Source organism: Petaurus breviceps, unplaced genomic scaffold (assembly GCF_028583685.1).
Source record: "Petaurus breviceps papuanus isolate PSGF00001 unplaced genomic scaffold, PetGlider_PUasm1.0 37, whole genome shotgun sequence".
Taxonomy (NCBI): domain Eukaryota; kingdom Metazoa; phylum Chordata; class Mammalia; order Diprotodontia; family Petauridae; genus Petaurus; species Petaurus breviceps.
Window position 1 is genome coordinate 90847947 of NW_027186296.1, and position 25721 is coordinate 90873667.

General features: G+C 36.7%; 1 protein-coding gene across 2 annotated transcripts in view; it reads left to right on the top strand.

The window, feature by feature from the left end:
• Positions 1 to 25721, top strand: part of TRUB1 (TruB pseudouridine synthase family member 1) — a 47032-nt gene that overhangs the window by 13395 nt on the left and 7916 nt on the right. For both annotated transcript variants that reach the window (XM_069099031.1, XM_069099030.1), the window contains exons 3-4: positions 4185 to 4240; positions 23584 to 23665. In XM_069099031.1, coding sequence (XP_068955132.1) covers positions 4185 to 4240; positions 23584 to 23665 — 138 coding nt within the window. The remainder of the gene's footprint in view (positions 1 to 4184; positions 4241 to 23583; positions 23666 to 25721) is intronic.

Sequence of the window (25721 nt, forward strand, 5' to 3'; positions counted from 1 at the left end):
GCCAAAACCATTGTTAGGAGTAATCTAGGTAAACCTGTAAGATCTAGATAGCTACATCAGACTCTAAAACATCCACCCCCCAAAATGGGAACCTTGGGAGTCTTGTACCTAGGGAGAGAATGAACTGTGGTAGATATATTGATAATCAGAAGAATTTCAAAGCTACAGGATTTCCCTCATCACACTTGGACTATTGCAATAATCTTTTGGTTGCCTCTCTGCATCAAGTCACTTTCCACTCCAGTCTACTCTCATCTGTCAAATTAATCTTACTAAAGAGCAGATTTGACCATATAAACCCCCACTTCTACCCATCCTCTTTAAGTAGTCTCTAGTGGCTCTCAGTCACTTTCAAAATGAAATAAAAGATCATCTGTTGATGTTTAAAGCCCTTCATAACCTAGTCTTTTACCTCTCCAGCCTTCTTATACCTTACCACCAAGTGTTCCATGATCGAGTGACGCTGGCCTCCTTGCTGTTCCTCCCATAAAACACTGTATTACCTAACTCAGGGCATTTTTGCAGGCTGATTCCCTGCCTGGAATTCTCTCCCTCTTCATCTCTATCTCTTGGTTACTCTGGCTTCTTTCGAGTCCTAGCTAAAATCCTAGCTTCTTCCAAGAAATCTTTCCTTACCTCCCTTAATGCTAGCACCTACTCTTTATTGATTATTTCCAATTCATCCTTTGCATAGCTTGTTCATACATAGTTTGCATGTTTTCTCCCCATTAGACCATCTTTTACCTTTTTTCCCCTGTTTTTGGTATCCCCAGTGCTTCGCACAATTCCTGAGACATAATAGGTGCTTATGAATGCTTAGACTGATAGACCAACACAATGTTACATCATGTAACATGTCACAAAAGGTTTCAAGATTTATCTAAGAGAGAGAAAGGATCATACTTCAGAAGCCTGGGAGCTTGCCTGATTTAAACCCGATTGTAAATTTAATGAATGTATTAAAGGGTTGATTAGCAAAAATGGACTTTATCAAAAGTTTAATATCCAAAATGATAAGTTAGATTTCATGATGAAGGATTAAAGCATATATGCCAAGACCTTGTGAATTAAGTGCCAAATTATGTAAAATAAGTGGCAGTAAAGGAAGAACATCTTGCATATTGAATTTTTTAAAGTTGTAGGAAGTTGTAAGGTTTATTGTGCTAAATTTAATTATTTACTTTGTCTTAGTTGATTTGCACGGCAATGTAGGTGCTTAATAAATGTTTGCTGATTGATTAAGTCTTGTCTTTGATGAAATTTAAGCGTCTTTAGAAAAGGGCTATATCTGATGTCAATGGTAACAGCATAACGCTATTAATCTTTTCTTATCCTGTAGTGTCTAATATGAAAAACATTCTTGGGAGAGAAAAAAATAAATTGATTTGTAAATGATATCACAGTGATTTTTATGGTGATTTAATGTGCTAATATATCAGCCATTTTCCTAATGCCTATTATTACAATTGAAGATCAGACATGCTAAGGTGATGGTATTCACTATCAGCATAACTATTGATTTTGAAGTCTGGCATTTTATAGTTCAAGAAAGAGTATTACAACAAAACAAAAAGACACAGACTAATGTTTGAATTATTTTTTTGGTAGGAGGGAGCATTGAATATGTATGGGGCAATGGGAATTTCACTTTAAAACATTTATGGATTGCTTTTGCTGACTTTATTGTAGGACCAAAAGCAAAGATGTAATTAAAATTGAGCTAAGAGTTTACGATGATGATTCTGAATCCTGATTTAATTATGAAATTCTCAAGTCGCAAAAAATTCTCATTTTCAAAGAAACAAAATTAAGTTTAATTTTTGTGGTAATAATAGTGGCTACAAAGTAACCAGTCAGATACTGTAACTGCTTGCAAGTCTTCAATTGCCATTTCCTTAATTCAGTAGCCAAAGACTTAACTGACAGGGCAGTTTTTCATACAGTTCTTTATATAAGGTTCGTTGATGCATATTAAGACTGTGATTGGTTTACAGTATAGGTGAAGGGTGGGCTTACATTTTACTAACTCAGGCGGACTTACAGTAGGGAATCTCCAGAATCTATAGCAACGGCAAAAAAGCAGAGCTAAACAACATCCTCTGGAAAGTCTCATGCTAGATGCCACATAACACTAGAGAGACCTAGTGCTAGGCAAAACATCTCCTGACTAGGTTCACTCATCTTCCATTTATCTTCCTTCTTGAGACAGGACCAGGTTGTGGCTCACAAAATTAGGGAATTTTTAAATTTTAAATCTAAACTTTTACAGATTCTGTTGCTGAGGCCTTCACAATTAAATCCAAATCTGATCCATAAATATTAGTTTCAGTGATTAAGATTCTTACCTATTAATTAATAATTAATCTAAATTTCACAGAGGAAAAAGTAGAGGAATCATTGATTATTCTAAGGTTTCAAATCTAGAAGACTAGAAAAATGGTGAGAGATATTGGTGACAGAAATTGAGGGAGAGGCCGGAGTGATTTCCATCTGTTTGTCTTCTCTGTCAAGCAAGTTGGTATTGCAAGCCCTAGATGTCTTTGTTTTTAAATCTATAGGTATATATGTTGTTGAATCTTACATGTTAAAAATTGCAAAACTTCTCTCATGGCACTTGTTTTTTTCTTATGTTTCTTACAAATCTGTTGTACACTGCTTGTCTATATCCCCTTCTGTTCTTTTCCATTCTTAGGTCATACCCATTCCCAACATATTATAGTTTTGTCCAATAAATAACAAAAAATACTTGGGTTATTAAGTGTAGAAATGACCAGAGTTCATTTCCTAACCGTATCTAACTTGACTAGTGAAATATGCTGGTATAGAGTGAGTTGTTGCTTCAAATTGAAGAGCCAGGTGAACTCTAGTGTACTTTTACATATGGTTTATTTATGTATGGCAGCTAAATGGTATAGTGCATAGAGTGCTGGTCCTGGAATCAGGAAGACATGAGTTCAAATTTGGCTTCAGAGATTTACTAGCTTTGTGACCCTGGGAAAGTCATAAATTTTGTCTTAGTTTCCTCATCAGTAAAATGGGGATAGTAATAAAACCTGCCTACCAGGGTTATTGTGAGGATTAAATGAGATAATATTTGAAAAGAACTTGCAAATTTTAAAATGTTATATAAATGCTAGCTATCATTATTATTATTAATATTTATCACATTGATTCTCAAAATAGAGTCTGTGAATCCTGGGGATTCCTGCGTGTGTCCAAGAGACCAAAACTCTTTTCATAAAAATACTGGCTTTTTTTTTTGTTTATTAAAACACTCCCTTTTCCAACTACATATCTGTATGAGGCCAGATTTTCTTCCAATACATATTTCAACCAAAACAACATATTGTAATATATTGAATATAGAAACAGATATGAGAATCTAGATGTCTTCAATTAAGCCTCTCACATAAATTTTCTTTGGTTTGGAAAACAGTTATTTCCATAAAACTTTTTATATTAACATGTAATAGGCCTACTATTGTCATTTTAAAATGAATTCATAAATATTTAAAGTAGTTTTAATTTCTAATAAGGTAAATGTCAAGAGATATAAATCACATTTTAGAATGTAAAAGCAGTTCTGAGACAAAAAAGTTTGAGGACTGATGATTTCGCATATAGCCTCTAATGTATTTTTTCTCTGTGTAAAGTTGATTCCTCAGAATGTTGTCTTTTTTCTTGATAATGTACTTCTGGGCTGTAACAATTTTTAAATGGTCTATTAATCATGATGATGGTTTTGCATGCTTAATAATGAACTCTGTAAAAGAAATCATCAAACCAGACCCCAGGATGTTAATTGCTCTGTGTATTCTTCATTGATATTCATATGAAATTCTACTGTCTTAGAAGATTTTTATAAAAATTTTTATTTTTGTAAAATTTAACTCTAAATTTAAACCTCCACCATTTTAACATACATAAAGATGAAAAAAATTGCACACATTTTCCAGAAATAGTCCCTTTCTCTCCCTTTTTTTTTTTATTGGAGTATGAGTTCAAATGATTGGGATAATAGAAGCTGCACCACAATTGTGCTGAATTCATAGTGCTCTTTTTAGCTTAGTATAGTGCATGACAAAAGATAATAACAGATGTATAGATTTTAAAATCCAGTTACCATAAGAGTTACATTTTTTCATAAGAGGTTAATTTTATCATATTTTTTCTTTAACTTGCAGTGGTTGGAATTGGAAAAGGAACAAAAATGTTGACCAGTATGTTATCAGGTTCTAAGGTAAGAATGATAAATTTTATTAACTACCCTTTAATGATCTGTGTTGGCAATTTTTGATTAAAAATGTTTCAAGACTCTTGGACATTTGGATGCTGAATAAATGATTTGCATACTTGTAAAGGCATTTTTAGTCACTTTATGTAAAGTATCATACTGAAGGATACAAATAGAAAAGTGAGAAAAAACCTTGCTCTTTTTCCCCAAATATTTCATTTTTTTCCAATTACATGTAGAAAAAGTTTGACATTGTTTTTTAAAATTTTCAGTTTTCCAATTTTTCCCACTCCTCACCCTAAAACCTTGCTCTTAAGAAGTTTTCATTCTAATAGTGGGAGACGTCAATTTTGGAGGGTTTGCTATAAGGCAGATTGAAAAGTGCTGTGGTCCTTATGGTGCCATTGCAAGATAGGTGGTAAGGATTAGAGTCTTTAGAGTACAGTGTATTGAGCAGCTGGTCTGCAGGGTGGTGTGGGAGGGCACTGGTCCTCACATATGAATAGCATATATATATAAAACCATAGCTGCACCTGTACAGTTTGAAAATATTTAATATTTCTAAATAGTTATTATAAAATAGAGCTTTATTCCTGGTAATTAAACTGTCTCACTGTGGAGTTCGGTGAAACTTTTTTACTTTATATATATTAAAGATATATTTCATCAACAGTTGCTGAAATCTACTTTGTTAGAATGTGGTTAGATAATAAAACTTCATTTTTTTAATAGTTCTTTTGTTTTGTATTTTATAGTTGGAAAAGTATTTTAAATACTTTAGTTCAGTTGTGATTAACCTGGAGTCTGTGAACTTTAACAAGTTGATAACTGTTTCATTTTAATAATTGGTTTCTTTTTTTAATCCTATGTATTTTATGCATTTAAAAACATTATTCTGAGAAGGGGTCCATCAGACTGCTAAAGGATTAGTCACACATACACAAAATTAGGAACCTCCTCTGCCCTACTCCAACCATCTGATGTTATAGAATGATATTTATAACATACAAATTAATTATAATAGACCAGTAGAGTAGTATCTGGGAACATTTGGCTTTCATCTTGAGTTCTTTGTTGGTGGTTAGATGTGGAAAACCTGGGACTGAGGCCCATAAAATCTTCTCTTAGTACTACAGAGTGTGAATAGTCTCTGAAAATTTAGGTATTTAGGGAGCAATGGAGCTGTTAATATTGTTGAAGCTAATCAGGTGATTAACATTTTCAAAGAATAAATATTAAAGATGATACTTTGAAGTCACCTAAATGAATAATAACATTACTACACTTAACTCAGAACTGACTGATTTATTCTTTTTCTACTATTGTGTATATAATGCTTTCTTTTCTTCCTTGTGTGGTTATATGTATATTTGTCTCTTCTTTCCCTTTCTTCATGTCCCCTCTCTTCCCTAATTTGCCATAATATTCAATTAATACATTTAAAAAAATTAGTTGTGTTAAGTAAAATTTTATGTTCTTCGACAGTCTATACTTTATATAATTTGCTTTTCTTCCTTAATACTTCTCTCAATGTACTGCTTCAGCCAATCTGTGCATCTATATGTACTACGTTTTTGTGCCTTACTACCTCCTTTGCTTATTCTCTTTATATTTCCTTTCCATTTTAGCATGTTGAATTTCTCTCCATGTTTTAAAGCCTACCTCAAATGCCAACTCTTCCAGGACCCTTAGCTTTCTGGTCAGTAAGGACCCTTGATACACATTGCTTCCTCCTCCCTTTAGATCTTCAATAACGCTTGTTTTGCAATTCTCTGTGCACTTAATCATATAAGGTTGTCTACTATAACTTTGTAAACTTTAAAGCAATATACAGATTTGAACTATTGTTATTTTGTTGCATCTGAAAACCATAAGCTTCAAGAAGGTAAAAATTGGCTTTATTTTAGCTTTGTTTCTCCACCAAGTAGATGCTTACTAAATATTTGCTGTTGTTTTTACTAAATTAAAAATCACTCAAGTTTAATCTTTTACATGCCCTTCTTTCTCCAAAAGCATTTTTTCTTTTTTACTTCTTTTTTTTTTCATTTTTCAAATGCTTTATTAACTTCTGATTTACATCATTAATTTCTGCCAGACTTTGAGTTACAAATTTTCTCCCCATTTTTCCCCTACCCACCAACCCAAAATAGCAGTCCCACATGATATCCCCTCCTCCAATCTGTTCTCTTCCATATCTTCTCCCATACCCCCTTCGACTTTTCCAGTATGGCATGGTGGATCTGTATGCCCCAGTGTTATCTTATTTCCCAATTGCATGTAAAGTAGTATTAATAATAGTTTACATATATATATATATATATATATACACACACATAATTTTAAATATTTGATTTTAAAACTTTGAATTCCAGATTCATTTCCTTCCTCCCCTGCCACCCACCCCCACTGGGAAGACAAGCAGTTCAGTATAGGTTGTACATTTGTAGCTAATACAAGACATTAACATAGTAGATATATTGTAAAAGACTGACTATATTTCCCTCCCTGCTATCTCACCTCCCACTTGTTCTATTCTCTACTTTGATCCCATACCTTTTGAAAAGTGGGTGCTCCCAACTTCCCTCCCCCCCAGCCTGCCCTCCCTTCCATCATCCCCCCTCTCATCCCTTTCCCCCCTACTCTCCTGTAGGGTGAGATACCTTATTTAGTGTGTATTTCATTCCCTCCCCAAGCCAAATTCAATGGGGATAAGGTTGACCCATTCCCTTTTGCCTTCCTATTCTTCCCCTCCATTGTAAACATTTTCCCTTGCCTCTTCTAAATGAGATAGTTTACCCCATTCTGTCTCTCTCCATCTCCTCTCATTATATTCCCCTCTCACCTCTTAATTTCACCTTTTAAGTATCATCCCTTCCTATTAAATTGGTCCTGTGCCCTCTATCTATGTATACCTGTAAACATATATACACACATTCACATATGTATTCATATGCCCGTATACCCTCTGATACAGACATATATATATATTTCTATTCCCTTCAACTATTTTCATACTGAGAAAAGTTTCATCAGTTACAAGTATCGTTTTTCCATGGAAGAATGTTAATAGTTCAACTTTGATAAGTGGCTTATGATTTCTTTTCCCTGTTTACGTTCTCAAACTTCTCTTGCTTCTTGTATCTGAATGTCAAATTTTCTATTCAACTCTGGTTTTTTCATCAAGAATGCTTCAAAGTCCTCTGTTCCACTAAATGACCATATTTTCCCCTGAAACATGATACTCAGTTTTGCTGGGTAGGTGATTCTTGGTTTTAACCCCAGCTCCTTTGCCCTCCGGAATATCATGTTCCAGGTCCTTCGATCCCTCAGTGTAGAAGCTGTCAGATCCTGTGTTATCCTGATTACGTTTCCACAGTATTCAAATTGTTTCTTCCTGGCTGCTTGTAATATTCTCTCCTTGATCCAGGAGTTCCGGAACCTGGCTATAATATTCCTAGGAGTTCTCTTTTTGGGATCTTTTTCAGGAGGTGATTGGTGGATTCTTTCAACCTCCATTTTGCCTTCTGTTTCTAAAACATCAGGGCAATTTTCCTTGAGAATTTCTTGAAGGATGATTTCTAGGTTCTTTCTTTCAGGTAGTCCAATAATTTTTAAATGATCTCACCTGATCTATTTTCCAGGACAGTGGTTTTTCCCATGAGATATTTAACATTGCCTTCTATTCTTTCATTTGTTTGGATCTGTTTAACAGCATCTTGATTTCTCTCTTTTTTTAAAGCAATTGGGGTTAAGTAACTTGCTCAAGGTTACACAGCCAGTTATTTTGTGTGGGTCCTAAGTATCTGAGGCTGGAACTGATGCCGGCTCTCCCAACTCCGGGGCTGGCACTCTTACTGTGCCATCTGGCTGCCCCAATTTTTTTTTTGCAGGGCAATTGGGGTTAAGTGATTTGCCCAAGGTCACATGGCTAGTTTTTTGTGTTAAGTGTCTGAGGCCAGATTTGAACTCAAGTCCTCCTGACTCCAGGGCTAGTGCTCTGTTCACTGTGCCACCTAGCTACCCCTTGATTTCTCTTAATGTCATTAGCTTTCCTTTGCTCTGTTCTAAATCTGAGGGAATGATTCTCCTCAGTGAGCTTTAGAGATTCTTTTTCCATCTGGAAAATTCGGCTTTTTAAGGCATTCCTCTTCTCATTGCCTTTTTGAGCCTCTTTTGCCATTTGAGTTAGTCTATTTTTTAAGGTGTTATTTTTCTCAGTCAGGCTGTTGACTCTCATTTCATAATTTTCTTGCATCGTTCTCATTTCTCTTCCCAATTTTTCCTCCACTTCTCTTATCTGTTTCTTAAGGTCCTCTATGGCCTGTAACCAGCTTGTATTTTCCTTTGAAGCTTTTGGTTCAGGAGTTCTGACTTCACTGTCTTCCTCCTCTTCCATGCTTTGATACTTTTTGTCCCCAAAATAGGAGTCTAATGTTGGATTCTTCTGTTTGTTTTGCTTCCTTTGCCTCGTCATGTCGCCCCTCAGTCACTTGATCCCTGGGCTTTTTGCCACAGTAGGACTCTGCCACCAGACAGGGGAGCTTCCGTCCAAAATGCTGGGGTTTTCTTAACTGCCAGAGGTATTAGTTGGGTGCCCTCTTGGAAGCCTCCACACGCTCTGGCAAGCTGGTCACACACCCCAGGATCTTCACCCTAGACTGCAATCCAGATCCAAGCAGGTTAAAGCAAGAGCGCTTACCCCTCAGACTGGTCGGTTGTTCCCCCTACAGTGTGCAGGCCAGCAGCTAAAGCTGCAATGTGGACGCCGGGGCATGAGGCACTCCCAACTACTGGTCCCAAAGTCCACACTGCACTGACCTCTCACTTTGTCCTTAGCATCTATGTGTTGATAATTCTGGAAACTGCCATAGCTGCTGGTGATCTGGAGTCCCTCCAGCAGGTGGTTGGTCAGGCCCGCCCTGGAGCTAAAACCTCTGGCTCCACACAGGCCTGGGCTCAGCTCCCAGAGCACTGAGCTGGCTGATTCCTGCTGCCCTGCCTGGTTGTCCTCAGCAGGAGGTTAGCTTCTCTGTGTCATTTTGTGGGTTCTGTAGCTCCAAAGTTTGTTCAGAGTCCCCTTTTACATGAATTGGGAAAGGTGGAAGCTGGAGCCAGGCAGATGTCCTGTTTCTACTCCGCCATCTTGAGTCCACCCTCTTTTTTACTTCTTACATGGACATCAGTATGTTTTTTTTTTTTTTTGTGAGTAGCAGAAGGAGATTGATTTGCCTTGGTATGGTTATACATACATAATATACATCTGCTGAATTTCCTTGAAAAGAATAATTCCATAAATACAGACTACCCAAATTAAGTACACTTACATCTTGACCTAATATAAGATTGATTTGAAAGAATTAAAAATAAGCCCCAAATGAAGTCCTAGCATCTTATTAGAGCCTCTGGGTTTTTCCAGAAGTATATGTAATATGAATTAGAAACAAGTAGGGCAACAGACAAGTCATCTATACTGTGAACTAAATATTTCTAAGTATTTCTTTTAGTTTGGATTTGTTAGATATAGATGAAAATTTTTTTTTTTGCTTTTTTTTTTTGGAGGGCAATTGGGGTTAAGTAATTTGCCCAAAGTTACACGGCTAGTTTTTTTTGTGTGGGTTTTAAGTGTCTGAGGCTGGAACTGGACTCGGATCCTACTGACTCCGGGGCCGGCGCTTTACTCGTGCCACCTAGCCACCCCTAGATGAAATTTTAAAAAGTAGCAGAGCCATGTTCACTTTAACTCAACTAGCATTTATAAAGCATCTCCCATGTACCCTCAAAGAGCTTACATTCTACTAGAGAAAGATATGTAGGCTGCTGCATTGAGAGCTCCCTCATTTGTTTGCAGAGTTCCTAGAAACACAGGTCATTACTTTCAATTCTATAACAACACAAAGTAATGACTAGTGAAAAATTGCTATTATGGTTATCCCTGGTCTTGCCACAGTAAATGGACATGAATTATTTGGATTCAGATTGTTATTCTTCTGGAATTCAATAAACATTTATTAGGCACTATGCTAGCCAAGTGGTTTAAATATTTTGTTAAGCTAATCGCTTAGTAAGCACATTTTAAAAAACATTGTAGGTAAATGTGACAAATGACCAGTAACTGAAGTTGAATTTTGGAGAAGTAAATGTCTTTTTACTGTAGACTTCATTTACGTAATATAGCTGTTAAATCATTTGGGATTGTTTAATAGTGCAGGTAGCTAGAACCAAATAAACAGTAATACTACACTGAATTTAGATTTGGACCTTGACTTGGGACAGGATTCTTAGAGCTTTAGTTCGTCAGTCTTGGGGCTATAAGATGGGCTGTTAGAGTAGTCTTGAGGTCTAGGGCCATAAGGAAGAATTGTATAGTATATAACATTGGTGCAAGGCCTCCATCCTTTTCTTCATGTGGAGTTACTTTTCATGTCATAGAACAGCATTTTAAAGAGTTTATGGCAGGTGATTTAGTACATAGAAGACCAGCCTTGGAGGGGGTCAGGAAACCTTAGTTCAAAACTGCTATTGAAAGGTACTTGGCCCTTAACCTCTTCGGTCCCTCAGGCAATTCTAAGACTATAAACTACTCTAGTTATCACTGTGCTTTGGAGAGAGTTTTTGGTCCTTACTGAGAATTCTCCACCTGCATAAAATCATATGTATTGACAAAAAAACAAAAGCACACACGATTAGGCGTGTCATTCCCAGATAGGGTGAGAAAAATTGCTGCCCTTTGTTCTACCTTCCCCATTAGCTTCAGGAAGTGGACATTGTAGTAGTAGCAGAACAACCTGAAGATAAATTAGCTAATGAGGTAATATACATAAAGATACAGAGATATGTAAAGGTTAACTGTTGCTGTAAACTATTATTATCAACTAAGTAGATTCCTTTGAGCTAGAGAACAAGTCCTGAAAGGAAAAAAGAAATAGACTGGTACTAATTATTGAAGGAAAAGATAGCCAGTGAAGGAGTGGGCATGTAAGTCTTTACTCTTGTCTTTCTCCTTCCCATCCCATTTGTAGTCTAGAAGATCACAAGATACAAATGGATCTGAAAATATTAGTATGAAAGTTTTATTTCCATTTAGCTCTGGCAAAGGTAGGGGATTATTGAAGACCCTTAAAAATGAAGTTTGGAAGACATGAAGAAAAACATTTCTGAGTGACAGAAAAGGGAGACTTTGATATGGATGCATGAAGAACTACCATCTGAGATTTAGAAAAACTGAACAGAATGAGAATAACATGTACAAAGGTCCAAAAGAATAGGCATACTATTTTTTTTTAAAGCAATCGGGGTTAAGTAACTTGCTCAAGGTTACACAGCCAGTTATTTCTGGGTGTGGTGCTGAGTATCTGAGCCCGGAGTTGTTCCAGGTCATCCCAACACTGGAGCCGGTGCTCTTACTCACTGAGCCACCTGGCCGCCCCTAGGCATACTATTTTTAGGGAATGATGAGACCAGTTTGCCTGTAGTAGAAGGTTTGTATATAAAAACAATGGGATATTAAGTTGAAGAAATAGATTGGGACTGGATTGAGGAGGGCTTTGAACAATATATGCTAAAGAGTTTACATTTTGTCCTGTAGGCAGTAAAGGACTATTGAAGATGATCTCTTTACTATTAATCTTTTAGAAAGAGAACTTTCATTTCTTTACTGTTTACTTATCCCTCAACTCCCTGTGTCTCCATTATTTCTTTCATTAACAACCTTGTTGTTCAGTCATTCAGTTGTATCTGACTCTTTGTGACCCTATGGGCCGTACTGTCCATGGGATTTTCTTGGCAAAGATACTGAAGTGGTTTGCTATTTCCTTCTCCAGTGAATTAAGTCAAATAGAGGTTAAGTGACTTGCCCAGGGTCACACATATAGTAAGTGTGTGAGGCTAGATTTGAACTCAGGTTTTCCTGACTCCAAGCCCAGCACTCTATCCACTGAACCACCTAGCTGCCTTCTTTCAACTCTCTCCCCCCAATCCTCCCCCACTACCACCAAAAAAAGAGAAAGAAACCTTTTCTATGTCTTTGAACCCGGTAATTTCCATATCTGGTGGTCCTTTCACAGTCCTCTTGTAACTATTAACACTTGCCTGTTACCTGCTTCATGTCTTCTTTTTCCTTGACTCAGAAACATTACTTTTTCCTGGTTTTCCTTCTGTCTGGCCATTTCTTATTCTTTTTTTCCTCTTTATTTCTCTAAGTAAAGACTCTGTCCTGTCCTTCCTCTCTCTACTCACTTTCCTTTTTTGGGATATCATGTAGTCTAAGGTTTCAGTTATCATCTTAACCTTGAAAACACACACACACACACACACACACACACATACTCTCTATGATCTATTCATGTTTCTCTTGATTTTCTCCCCCTATTTCTAAGGGTACCACTGTTTAATTCTTTCCCCAAATGAGCTCATCAATTCCCTTCTAAGGAAAAGGGCAGAGTCCAAAAAACCTTATGATAAACTAGAAATTAGACTGGGTCAGGAGTCATACTTGTTGAGAATGCCAAATTTACAGGTCTGCAAGTAACGAGCTGGGAACCAGAGCAGAAGTATTATATCAGGGAAGCCTTGTACAAACATTAGGAGACAAGCTTTCTATGATATATGTCAATGATTATCTGATATGTTTGTCCTTTTCTGGGTACTGTTGTGTGCCTGTTCTTTTGTGAGCTTGCCATTGCTCTTATGTGGGCCTGTGACATCCTTTTTTTTTTTTTTTTAAAGCAATCAGGGTTAAGTAACTTGCTCAAGGTTACATGGCCAGTTATTTCTGGGTGTGGTGCTAAGTATCTGAGCCCAGATTTGATCCTCAGGTCATCCCGACTGGACCTGGTGCTCTTACTTGCTGAGCCACCTGGCCGTCCCTTGTGACAACCTTCTTGACATGCTTCCTTAGTGATTCTGTGGGAACAGGCTCTTCCATTAGTTGCCATGCCCTGATAATTTTGACTCAGTAATATGTCTCACATCTGTTTGTACTGTTAGTTTACTGTTGTTTTGTACTATCAGACGATTCACACTTACTCCAATCTCTGCCCTCTCCAGGCCTTTACAAGTTACCACAAAAAATGTTCCTGCCATGGAGTTCTGACCATTTCATTCCTCTGCTCAAAGTGGCTCCCTGTTACTTGAATAATAAATTAGAGGTTTAACTTGGCATTTAAGGCCCTCTGCAATCTGACTCTAGCCGGCCTTTGCAGGCTGATTTCTGATTCCTCTCCTTCATACCTTCTGGTCTCATGGATTTGTTTGCTGCTCCACTAGTCTGGTCTGCACTTTCTGGCTCTGAATACTTTGAATATATTCCTTTTATAGCTGTCTTTGAAATACCTTCATTTAAGCCTCAGTTTAAGTGTTTCCCCCTCTATGAAACATCTTCCCCAACATTTTCTCCCCACCCTCTCTTGCCTTATATTCTTGTTCAGCACTTTGGATTTCTTGGCCATTTGTCCTTCCTTGCCATGTTTTTGTAAGAATCATACTTATTTGTCTACTTTTTACATTCCCTCCAGCCCTCATTTAGTTTTTTTTTTTTTTTTTGCTTTTTTTGGAGGGCAGTTGGGATCCTCATTTAGTTTTACACATTTTCAGAGCAAGGGAGGGTATCATTCAGTTCTGTATTCCTAATACAAATGGATATAGAAAAGAGTGTTTTTTATGGAGTAGCTACTTGTATGTTCAATGCAAAAATTCCTAAAAGTATGCATTGTGTTATTTGGTATCATTAATAGTGGCTATTTAAAAATCATTTAAAGATTTTCCTGGAAGGTTTTGTTTAAAGTACTAGTACCTTCTCATTGGTCACTATAGACAAAATCTTCCCCTTCACCCCTTCAACCCAAGCTTGGATTTTGTACAGGCAGTCCTTCCTGTCTGTAGTGTGCTCTCTCCTCTGCCTAAAACAATCCAGCTGCCACTGACATGACTTCACTGATCCTCTCCCTTCCCCATAGTTGTGAAGCCTCATTCCCTCTTTTTATTTCATTATTTGTGTATATATTTCTACCTTCTCCATCCTGCTCCCACAAAGGATATTCTGCTTTAGGTCATGGACACTGCCTTGTCCATAATGATTGTTGAAATGAAGATTTCACATTCTCCACATGATTTCCACATTCCATGGATGTCTCTTAAAAAGGAATAGTCCTCTAAAGACTACTTTAGTTTCTTTTCAAAGGGAATGTCATTTCCCCAAGTGTAGCATGTTGTTAGTGTATTAGTTTCCTTTAGTACTGCCTGTTCTGTATACTTTTTTCAAATTAGGATTTATATTAGCCAGTTCAATTTGGGCCTTTTCATACTCTGCTAATATTCACATTTTTATAAACAAATTGAAAATTTTAAGGGTCTTCAAAATTGTCTTTGTTGTTATTATTGTACATATTGTTTTTCTGGTTCTGGAAACTTTACTGAATCAATTCATACAAATCTTTCCTGAAACTATCTTTTTTTTATGGCATAATAATATTTCATTATATGCATATATCATAATTTGTTCAGTCATTTCCTAGTTGTTGACCATCTTCTTAATTCTTACCTCTTTGACCCTACAAAAAGTTGCTATAAATTTGTACATAAGGATACTTTTCTTCTTTATTCTCAGATGTAGTACTAGTATCACGGGGTCAAAGAGTACGAACAGTTTAATGACTTTGGCAGCATAATTCCAAATTGCTTTCCAAAATGGCTGGACCCATGTTGCACCAAGAGTTTCAACACACTTCATTAATCAAAACCCCTCTAACAATGATCATTTTACTTTTTTTTTTTATCTTTGACAGTTGGTGGGAATGAGGTAAAACCTCAGAGTTTTAATTTGTTGGTGCTAGATAAATGCCATCAATTAATTATATTTTAATTAAAATTTAAAATCAATTTAGTAGTGATTTGGAGGATTTTTTCATATGGCTGTTGATAACTTGAATTTTTTCCTTTGAAAACTATCTGTTCATATCCTTTGACCATATATCAATTGGGGAATTTACCACATTTATTTTGTTGTTGTTGTTGTTTGGATAGGATGGCCCAGGGGAAAAAGAATGATTGTGCCTCCTTTCTGCAATATATTTCATTTTTTTTCCCATTGAAAACATGAGGATGTTTTGGACAATTTTGTTTTCTTAATTTTGGCATTGGGATAAAGAAAGCATTTGAATGGTTTAAGAGGTTCTCATAGTCATAAATTTCAAAGCAGAAAGTTGCAACGTTGTACCAGCTAAAAATTCTGTTATAACAAATCCTGCTGATTGTTTTGAGTGGAATTTTGTTATTAAAACATTAATGTGATTCACATTCTCAGTTATAGGAACCGGAGAATAAACAATAAATTGGCAAACTGTGAAGCACCTAGAGGAGGATAGCCAGGATGACGAAGGGTTTTGGTTGAAGGCACAGCCTCTGTTTAGCCTTGAGGAGAAAAGCCTTATGAGGACATGATGACAGAATTCAAGTATTGGAAGAGTTGTCATGTGGAAGGAAGGTTGGAATTTTTCTGGCTAACCCCTAAAGGAAGAACTAGGATCAGTGGATAGAAGTTGAAGAGAGTCAGATTTAGGATAGATGTAGGGGCAAATGGCCTAATGATGCAACCTGTCCAAAAGAAGAATGAACTTGACTTTGAGAGATAATGAAGGTCTCATCAGAAGTATTGAAAAAAATTCTGAATGATCTCTTGTTAGATATGTTACAGAATTGGTTTCTTGTTCAGTTATGGGGTTTAACCAAATGACCTCTGAGGTTTTTTCTAACTCTGACATGTGTTTTTATTTTTAAAAGCAATTGGGTTTAAGTAACTTGCTCAAGGTTACATGGCCAGTTATTTCTGGATGTGGTGCTGAGTATCTGAGCCCAGATTTGATCCCCAGGTCATCCCGACACTGGGGCCGGTGCTCTTACTTGCTGAGCCACCTGGCTGCCCCTAAGCAATCGGGGTTAAGTAACTTGCTCAAGGTTACACAGCCAGGTGTTTTTGGGTGTGTGCTAAGTGTCTGACCCCGGGATTCAATCCCCAGGTCATCCTGACACTGGAGTTGGTGCTCTTACTCTCTGTGCTACCTGGCCGCCCCCTAACTCTGAAATGTTTTAATTCTGCAAAGTAAAAGTAAGAGTTTTAAACTTAGTAAAAAAGGAAGTAGAGTCACCTATATATTACTACCCACATTTTTTTCTTCCTACCATTGATGATGATGGTTTTGGTGAATAGTTTGAGAAGAAATGCATTGAATTGGAAGGTAAATACCATTAGGCGTCAGGAAAGAAAATATATTTTAACTCCCAATGAGGTTCTCAGGGAAACTAAGAACATTACAAAATGTTTCTTTAAACTATTTGGGGGAAAAGAGAAAGATCAAAGAAGGCATAGGAAACCTCAGTAGCAGGTATGTGTAGTGCCAATGCAATATTTACAGCACCCACAATCACAATAAAGACTGTGACTATAAGTATCGCATGACGTTCGATTGCAAAATATACCAGATTCTCCAGATAGAGGATAGAACTGAAGCATTTATTTAGAGACCAGAAAACCAAACCACAAAACCAATAAGCCAATTCCATCATAGTACCAAAGATATTCAGAAGCCACAGCACCTTTAGCCTTCCCACAAACCAGTACAAGATCAATATTTACTCACGAGCCTATCTGACTCCTTGCCTGAGCATCCTCTTTCCCCCACCATCTTGCTAGCTCTGACTACCAGCTTCTTGTGGGCTCTGCTTTCCTTCAGCAAACTCCTCCCACCATAGCCTCCATGTGACTACATTCTGCCTATTAGGGGTCAGAATTTATCTTCACAGCAGGGAAACTTTCTGTGGGCTGTGCTCCACCATTTAGCAAATTCCCTCCATCACAGACTCCATGTGGTTACATTCAGCCTATTAGGGGGCAGATTTTACTTTCAAAGCAGGGGAGGTCTTCACCCCCCTACCCCTCCCAGGTCTATTAAGCGGCAGGGAAAATCTTCAAATTCCCATTCTCATTACAGTATGGCACAATGAAAATTGATAACAGAAATAAGAGCCACTTAATTTTCATTTTACTTTTGTTTGCTAAGGAGGATGAGTTTGGGTCTGGAAAGCATGGAACAAAAATGGCTAACAGGGAGCTGATATTCAATGTAAATAAAGAGATTGTAAATACCCCATGATAAATTCAAGACAGCTGGCCCAGATGAACTATGTCTTTGGGTACTAAAAGAATTGATGATGTCACTCCTTAGCCTTTGTAAGTGATAATTTGAAAAGTCATGAAGAATGGGAAAGTCACCATAATACTGGAGTAGGACATATTTTCCTAGTTGACAACAAAGGGAAAATAACAGAGTCTATACACTATAGGCTAAGTAAGCTTGACTGATTCCTGGCAAAAATTCTGCGATGTATTGTTAAAGAGATGATTGGCAATAACAAAAAAACCACCATAACTTTGTCAGGAGTAGTTTGTGCTGGACTAACATGTCTTTTTGGACAGGGTAACTAATTAGACTGGTAGGTCCAGGAGAATTCTGAAGTTCTCATTTATATAGATTTTAGCAAAGTTTTAGATAAAATGTCTCATGTAATTCTTGTGGAAAAGATGGAGAGATGTGGACTGGATAATAATACAGGTAAATGAATTTAGATTTAGTTAAATGACTGTACTCAGAATCACTAATAGTTCAGTATAAATTTGTAAAGTCTTCAGTTGTGTGACCGAGGAATGTGTGCTTGGAGCTGTGCTTTTTGTCATTTTTATCATTGACATACTTAGATGGTATTGTTATTAAATTTGCAGATGACACAAAGCTAGGAGGGACAGCTAATATACTGGATGACATCCAGGATCCCAAAATATCTTAACAGACTATATAAGTCAGCTTGAACTACCTTGCAAGAGCTGATTGTTAAATTTTCAGTGCGAGCACTTACACATCAGAAATTGCCAAACCTTATAAATCATGGCTTGAATGATTGTTTTGTTGATTGTCTAGACTTAAGTGATAGAGAAAATGTTAATATGAGATTAAATTTTTAAAATGTGCCTTGCATACATTTTCCCTGGAGAGCCAGTTGTTAAACATCTAGCAGCACATCATTAGCTAAATCTAATAGATGAAATTTTATAAGGATAAATGTTATTTCTTAAATGTGGGTTCAAAGGAACTACTTCATAAGAAAATGGAGGAGGCATGATTAGATAAGTTTTTTTGAAAGAGATCTTGGGGGTTTTAACTTATAATAAGTCACTTGAATCAGCATTATGATAAATTAGCAAAAAGCCAATGAGATCTTGGGCTACAAGAAGAGAAGCGTAACTTCTAGGAATGAGCAGGCATTAGGTCACCTGTACTCGACTCTAATCTAGGTAGTGTGTTCAGTTCTGGGTATTAGTTAGGAAAGGCATTATTGAGATGGAGGGCCTCCAGAGGAAGGTAACCAGAATGCTGAAAGGGCCTCTTGTCTGTGCTGTATGAGAAGAAATTGAAGTAACTGGGAATATTTAGCCTGAGAAGAAAAGACTTGGGGGACTAAGGAGAGAGCAGGATGGGACTTGACAGCTGTCTTTAAGTATTGTTAGAAAACTAGCATGTGGAAGAGGGATTAGACTTTTTTTTTTGGCCCTGCAGTGCAGAAGTAAGAGCAATGAATACTGTAAAAAGAGGCAAATTTAGACTTGATATCAGAATAATTTCCTAATAATTAGAGTTATCCAAGAGTGGAATAGACTGCCCTGGGAGGTAGTTGCTTCACCACAATTAAAGTTCTGCAGACAGAAGCTGACTGACCAATTATTGGGTATGTTACAGTGTTTATTCTTTTTTCAGGTATGGGTTGGACTATATGGTCACTGAAGTTTCTTCTGACCCCTAAATTCTGTGATTAATTTCTTATCTCCACATTTGATAAATACAAAACAAAATTAAATATGATATCTGATTAATCGGTGAACAGTCACTTTTAGATATGGATAGGCGGCACAGTAATTGGCAGTGTTGGACCTGGAGTCAGGAAAATCAGAGTTCTAATCCTGCCTTAGACACTCATTTCTTTCTTTCTTTTTTTTTCAAATGCTTTATTAACTTCTGATTTACATCATTCATTTCCGCCAGTTTTGAGTTACAAATTTTCTCCCTGTTTTTCCCCTACCCACTGCCCCAAAATAGCAGTCCCACAGGATATCCCCTCCTCCAATCTGCCCTCTCCCATATTTTCTCCAATACCACTTTCGATTTTCCAGTGGATCTCTATGCCCCAGTGCCTGTATATCTTATTTCCCAATTACATGTAAAATAGTATTAATAATAGTATATATGTATATATTTGAGTATTTGATTTTAAAACTTTGAATTCCAGATTCATTCCCTTCCTCCCTTGTCTCCCACCCTTACTGGAAAGATAAGCAGTTCAGTATAGGTTATACATGTGTGTCTAATGCAAAACAATAACATAGTAGATATATTGTAAAAGACTGACTATATTTCCCTCTCTCCTCTCCCACCTCCCACTTGTTCTATTCTCTACTTTGATCCCTTCCCTTTTCAAAAGTGGGTGCTTCCAACTTCCCTCCCCCCTAGCCTGCCCTCCCTTCCATCATCCCCCCTACTCTCCTGGAGGGTGAGATACCCTATTTAGTGTGTATTTCATTCCCTCCTCAAGCCAAATTCAATGGGAATAAGGTTGACCCATTCCCTTTTGCCTTCCTATTCTTCCCCTCTATTGTAACCATTTTCCTGTGCTTCTTCTATATGAGATAGTTTAGCCCATTCTGTCTCTCCCCATCTCCTCTCATTATATTCCTCTCTCACCTCTTAATTTCACCTTTTAAGTATCATCCCTTCCTGTTAAATTGGTCCTGTGCCCTCTATCTATGTATACCTGTAAACATATATACACACATTCACATATGTATTCATATGCCCATATACCCTCCAATAAAGACTATATATATATATATATATATATATATATTTATATTCCCTTCAACTATTTTCATACTGAGAAAAGTTTCATCAGTTACAATTATTGTTTTTCCATGTAGGAATGTAAAGAGTTCAACTTTGATAAGTTCCTTATGATTTCTTTTCCCTGTTTACCTTCTCATGCTTCTCTTGCTTCTTATATCTGAATGCCACATTTTCTATTCAACTCTGGTTTTTTCGTCAAGAATACTTGAAAGTCCTCTATTCCACTGAATGACCATATTTTCCCCTGAAACATGATACTCAGTTTTGCTGGGTAGGTGATTCTTGGTTTTAATCCCAGCTCCTTTGACCTCCAGAATATCATATTCCAAGCCCTTCGAACCCTCAGTATAGAAGCTGCCAGATCCTGAGTTATCCTGATTGTGTTTCCACAATATTCAAATTGTTTCTTCCTGGCTGCTTGTAATATTCTCTCCTTGGGCTATTTGTAATATGGAAATAATTTTGTTGTACATCTTCTTTGTACTTGTATTCTATAGTATAGGAGATAATATAGCAGAATCATAGTTAGCAGAAAAAGAAAAGCCAACATGGTATGACTAAGGAAAGTTATCAACAGCTTACTTTTGTCACTAATATTGACTTTTTAAAATTACAACCTTAATCAAATATTTCTGCACAGTGTGCACAGAAGAAAATCTTGAGTTATTCTGTAATATGTACTGTGCAAACAAAGTGCCTTGCATATGTAGTATTACATATTTGATGAATTTAATTAAATTAGATGAAGGTAGTGACACTTGCAAAGGGGGCATGGATTTTCTTATAGACATATAAAAGACAGACATTTTTATTTTAGCATAATGATGGCTAGACTTGGAGTCAGAATACCAGGGCTCAAATCTCAGATTATGTTTTTTTTTTTTTTGGAGAGGGGAAGGCAAGGCAGTTGGGGTTAAGTGACTTGCTCAAGGTCACATAGCTAGTGTGTCAAATGTCTGAGGCTGAATTTGAACTCAAGTCCTTCTGACTCCACGGCTGGGGCTTAGATTGTATATTTACTACCTTAGTGACCCGGGGGAGCGGGGGGGGGGAGAATACTTAAGGAAACTTGGTTTCTTTATCTCTTAAGAATTGGATGAAATTAACTCTGAGGATCACATATATACATACATGTGTGTGCATATGTTTGTGTGCATACACATACATAAACATATATACACTTACCATGTTTCCCCGATAATAAGACACTGTCTTATTAATTTTTTTGGAAAGAAAAACACCAGAGGGCTTATTTTCAGGGGAGGGCTTATGTTGTCCTGCCTCAGCTCTCCTTCGCGGCACGGCTCTCAATGGCGCCAGCAAGCAAATCACTGGGGAAGAACAGGATGACGTACTCACTGCTGCAGCTCTGATTGGATGCAGCTCGGAGCGCGGTGTGCGTTTCACCCGGGGGGGGAGAGACGGTGCGTACAGAGGGTACTGTAATGTAGCGTGTAGCACAGGGGATCACCTTCACTACAGTAGCAATCTCAATAGGGCTTATTTTCGGGGGAGGGCTTATTTTAGAGGAATCTTACACAGTAAGGGGAGGGCTTATTTTCGGGATAAGTCTTATTATCGGGGAAACACGGTATATGTATGTGTAATTTTTTTCTCATTTCTCCACTATGTCTTCCATTGGTTATAAATTTGCTGTCATAATGAGATTAATGAGATATTTCTGAGAAATGGAATGAATTCTTCCTTTTTAAAAGTAAAAAAAATTATTTTCATTAGGTTTTTTATAATGCACCTTCAGTGTACTAAAGAAAACATGTTTCAGATATCGGCAGTTAGAACAATAAACAAAAATGTACTGTAGTTATTCTGGAATGATAAGCAGATACTTTGGTTAGTAATGGACTAGGGATGAGCTAATTCTTCACTGATAGTAACACAATTAGTAATTCTGATAAAAATTAAATTTAGTAGAGATGGAGCACAGATTCACTTTCCCCCTTCAGAGATCTGAAAATAGAATCTTATTATGAGGTTGTATAGCAGTGGATAGAGTGGTGGGCCTAGAATCAGGAAGACTCATCTTCCTGAGTTCGAATCTGGCCTCACATACCTCCCAGTTGTGTGATGCTGGATAAGTAATAATCCAGTTTGTCTCAGTTTCCTCAGTTGTAAAATGAGCTGGAGAAGGAAATGGTAAAGTACTCTAGTATTTTTGCCAAGAAAACACCAAATGGGGTCACAAAGAATCAGACACAATTGAACAACAACGACAAATGAAATGTTCGTTCAATTAACGTGGCTTTTCTATGTAATTTTAGCTTTATATTCATGTTTTCATGTTGGTTTTAGCTTTTTTATTACCTCTCATTCGGAGAGGTGAAATAATTATTCTTATACTTAAGAAACCCCTGCGGTACTGCAAATTATCCATGATTTCATTTCGTCTCTCGCCAATGAAGATGCCAACCCTGGTACTGTAGATACTTTAATGAATTACCATGGTAAAAAGGTGTGTCCACTGATAGACATACCTCTCTCGTGATGAGCCCATCTCAAGATCACTAGGCTTACGTATGAAAGCTTAGTTTGTCATCAGACCTCTACTTAAAATTTTCTTCAGCTGTAAGACCTTTCTGCTCTTATGCCACTTGCTATAAAAGTTTTATCCTGATCATTCCAGTTGTTACTTCTTTTTCCACCTCACACCTCAAATTACTCTGTATATAGTTTTCATTCAAGAGGAAGCTTGGCAGAGTAGAGAGAGGGTTGACCTTCAAGTAAGAATGACTGGGAGTTCATTCAAATCCTTCTTGAGAAACATAACTAGCTGTGTGATTATAGGCAAGTTACCCTTTCAGTGCCCCCAAACAATTTGGAAGTCATAGAGGAGATACCAACATTAGTTTTTACACTAGAACATTGAAACCACAAGTCCAGACCAAAAAAATTTATCTTTTCTTACCTATGTGTGTGTGATTTTCCCTAGTAAAGGTTAGTAAGTTCTCTAATGCCAGGGACAGTTTTGTTTTTGTGCCTGGCATGGGGCCTTGCACTTATTAAATGCTTAATGAATGATATTGCACTTCCCTGGGATATTGTTTTCAAGAATACAGTGACTAACTTCTTGACATAGTTAGGCATCAGAAAATAATTTTAAAAGTTGTCTACCATTATATTATTTTTGTATTCTACATTTCATTGTATTTTTAGGCCTTAATTTTAAAAGTGACTCAGGTTTTATAATGTTGGAGGTCAGAAAATTTTCAGAAGTATTTTTAATTTGTCAAAGTGCATTAAAAAAAAGGCAACCTAATATGTAGTCATTGTTACCCTAATTTTGTATCAGATTAATCATATTAGTTTAAATTGAGATAAAATTTTGTATGAACCATGGCATGTTCATGAGTAATTTTCATTGTGTGCTCTGCTTGTTTCCTCTCTCTGTAGAAGTATATTGCTACTGGAGAATTGGGGAAAGCTACTGATACACTGGATTCAACAGGGAAAATTACAGAAGAAAAACCTTACGGTAGGATGTAAGCTTTATAACATTAAAATCTAAATTGATTTGGTTTTAACAAGTAGAAGAGGAAGGAAGGCTACTTTGAACTCTGTTTTAAATTTAAAGCCAAATTAATAAGTAATTTCAATTTTTCAAACAATGTACATAAACCAAAGAAGTTCAAAACTAGTGGATTAGTGGATCTGTTGGCTAGTTGTTTTTTTTTTGCTAATTTTAGATTGCTAGTTTCTTGAGAACAGAGAAACATGTATTTTTATCTCCTTCAGTGCTTAACTCAGTGCCGTGTATTTTTTTTTTTTAAAGCAATCGGGGTTAAGTAACTTGCTCAGGGTTACACGGCCAGTCATTTCTGGGTGTGGTGCTGAGTATCCGAGCCCGGACCTGATCCAGGTCATCCCGACACTGGAGCCGGTGCTCTCACTCACTGAGCCACCTGGACGCCCCTAAGCAATTGGGGTTAAGTAACTTGCTCAAGGTTACACAGCCAGGTGTTTCTGGGTGGATGCTAAGTGTCTGAGCCTGGGATTCGATCTCCAGGTCTTCTCAACACTGGAGCCGGTGCTCTTACTCACTGTGCTACCTGGCCACCCCCAGTGCCTTGTATTTAATAATCAAACAAAATAACACACAAAGATCTTTGTAAACCTTGTATTACACAAATTTTAACTATTGTTAATAGTAAATCTAGGCCCTCAATAAATATTTTAATGAATGAACACATGGATTGGGTTACATTCATTAACATTTCTCATTATAATTGCTTCATTTGAAACAAATCCTGAGGGAGACCATTTCAAAATGACTCCTCTACTTTCCCTTCTTCCTTCATTCCAACTTCCTGCCCAAATCCTTTAGTAGTTACAATTTTGAATTTTTTTCATTTTTTATCTGCCTTGCAATCTCTGTTTTACAGATTACTTTGTACCGTTTAAATAAGCAAGCCCATTAATTTTTTTTATATAGGACCACGGTTTTAAAACTAATTCTTTCCTCTTGTTTTGGAACATGTAAACATATGGCAGAGAAAGAGTATTTTCTCCTGGAAGTAAAAAAGAACTAATTGGGGCCCATCTTAATTTATCTACCATCCCTTTTTTTCACTACTCTAAAAAAAAGATAAATGAAATGGTCTCTTAGCAACCTGCACAGTGCTCATTCTATTTATAACAGCAGTAGGTTTATACAGTAAGTTCACCCCCATTATTCTGTCACAAAGTGTGAATTATTTGTAAGGTTTCTGGTTTTTTTTAACTCTTGCCTGTGGTTGATATTTTTCCCACTTGACTCAGTTGCAGGAGATGAATGCTTATCTAGTCTTCCTGTGTTCTTGTGTTGAGTTACAACATTGTCCCAGTAGGAGAGAGTTTAGTTAGCTGCTGGAACTCATTTACCTACCTAGCTATTAGAATTTCAGCTCTGCAGTTTTTTTAGTACCTTGTGTGATCAATCAGCAAAATTTAAAATGCACTTATGTCTTCTTAAGGTTTCTCTTAAAGCAGAGCTTTTGAATTAAGGTTGCAATTCAACTATTTAAAAAGTTATTGTACATATATTTTGAAAATATGATAAAAGTTCCAATTAATTGAAATCCAATTAGAAATCTTTTTTTTTTCCAAGTGGGAAGGGTGAATGTCATGTAAATATGCTAATTTTAAGAATTTGTTTAAAAAAAAATTTCCTACTATGTTCTGCTCCCATAAACATTCAATATGGTCTCCTTTAAAGACATCTATAGTATTGTAGTGAGAATTGATATGCAGATATTCATTATTATGATCCTAAAGCACTATACCCTGTGCTTTACTTAGGTGATAATAACAGTAATATTTATTTGAAAGATTTTCATAAGGGTTAAGACAAAAAGTAAAATCAATTCTTGGTTAACTAAAATATTTAATTCACCTGTCCTTATCCCCCAAAATGTTTTTTCATTGTAATTTGTATTTTTGTAATGTAGTTTATATTAGGTAGTAGTGGGATATATATTAATATAGTTAAGGAGTGGCCAGATTATGCAAGACTTTGAATACGAGGCCAATAATGTTGGGATTGATGTGACATT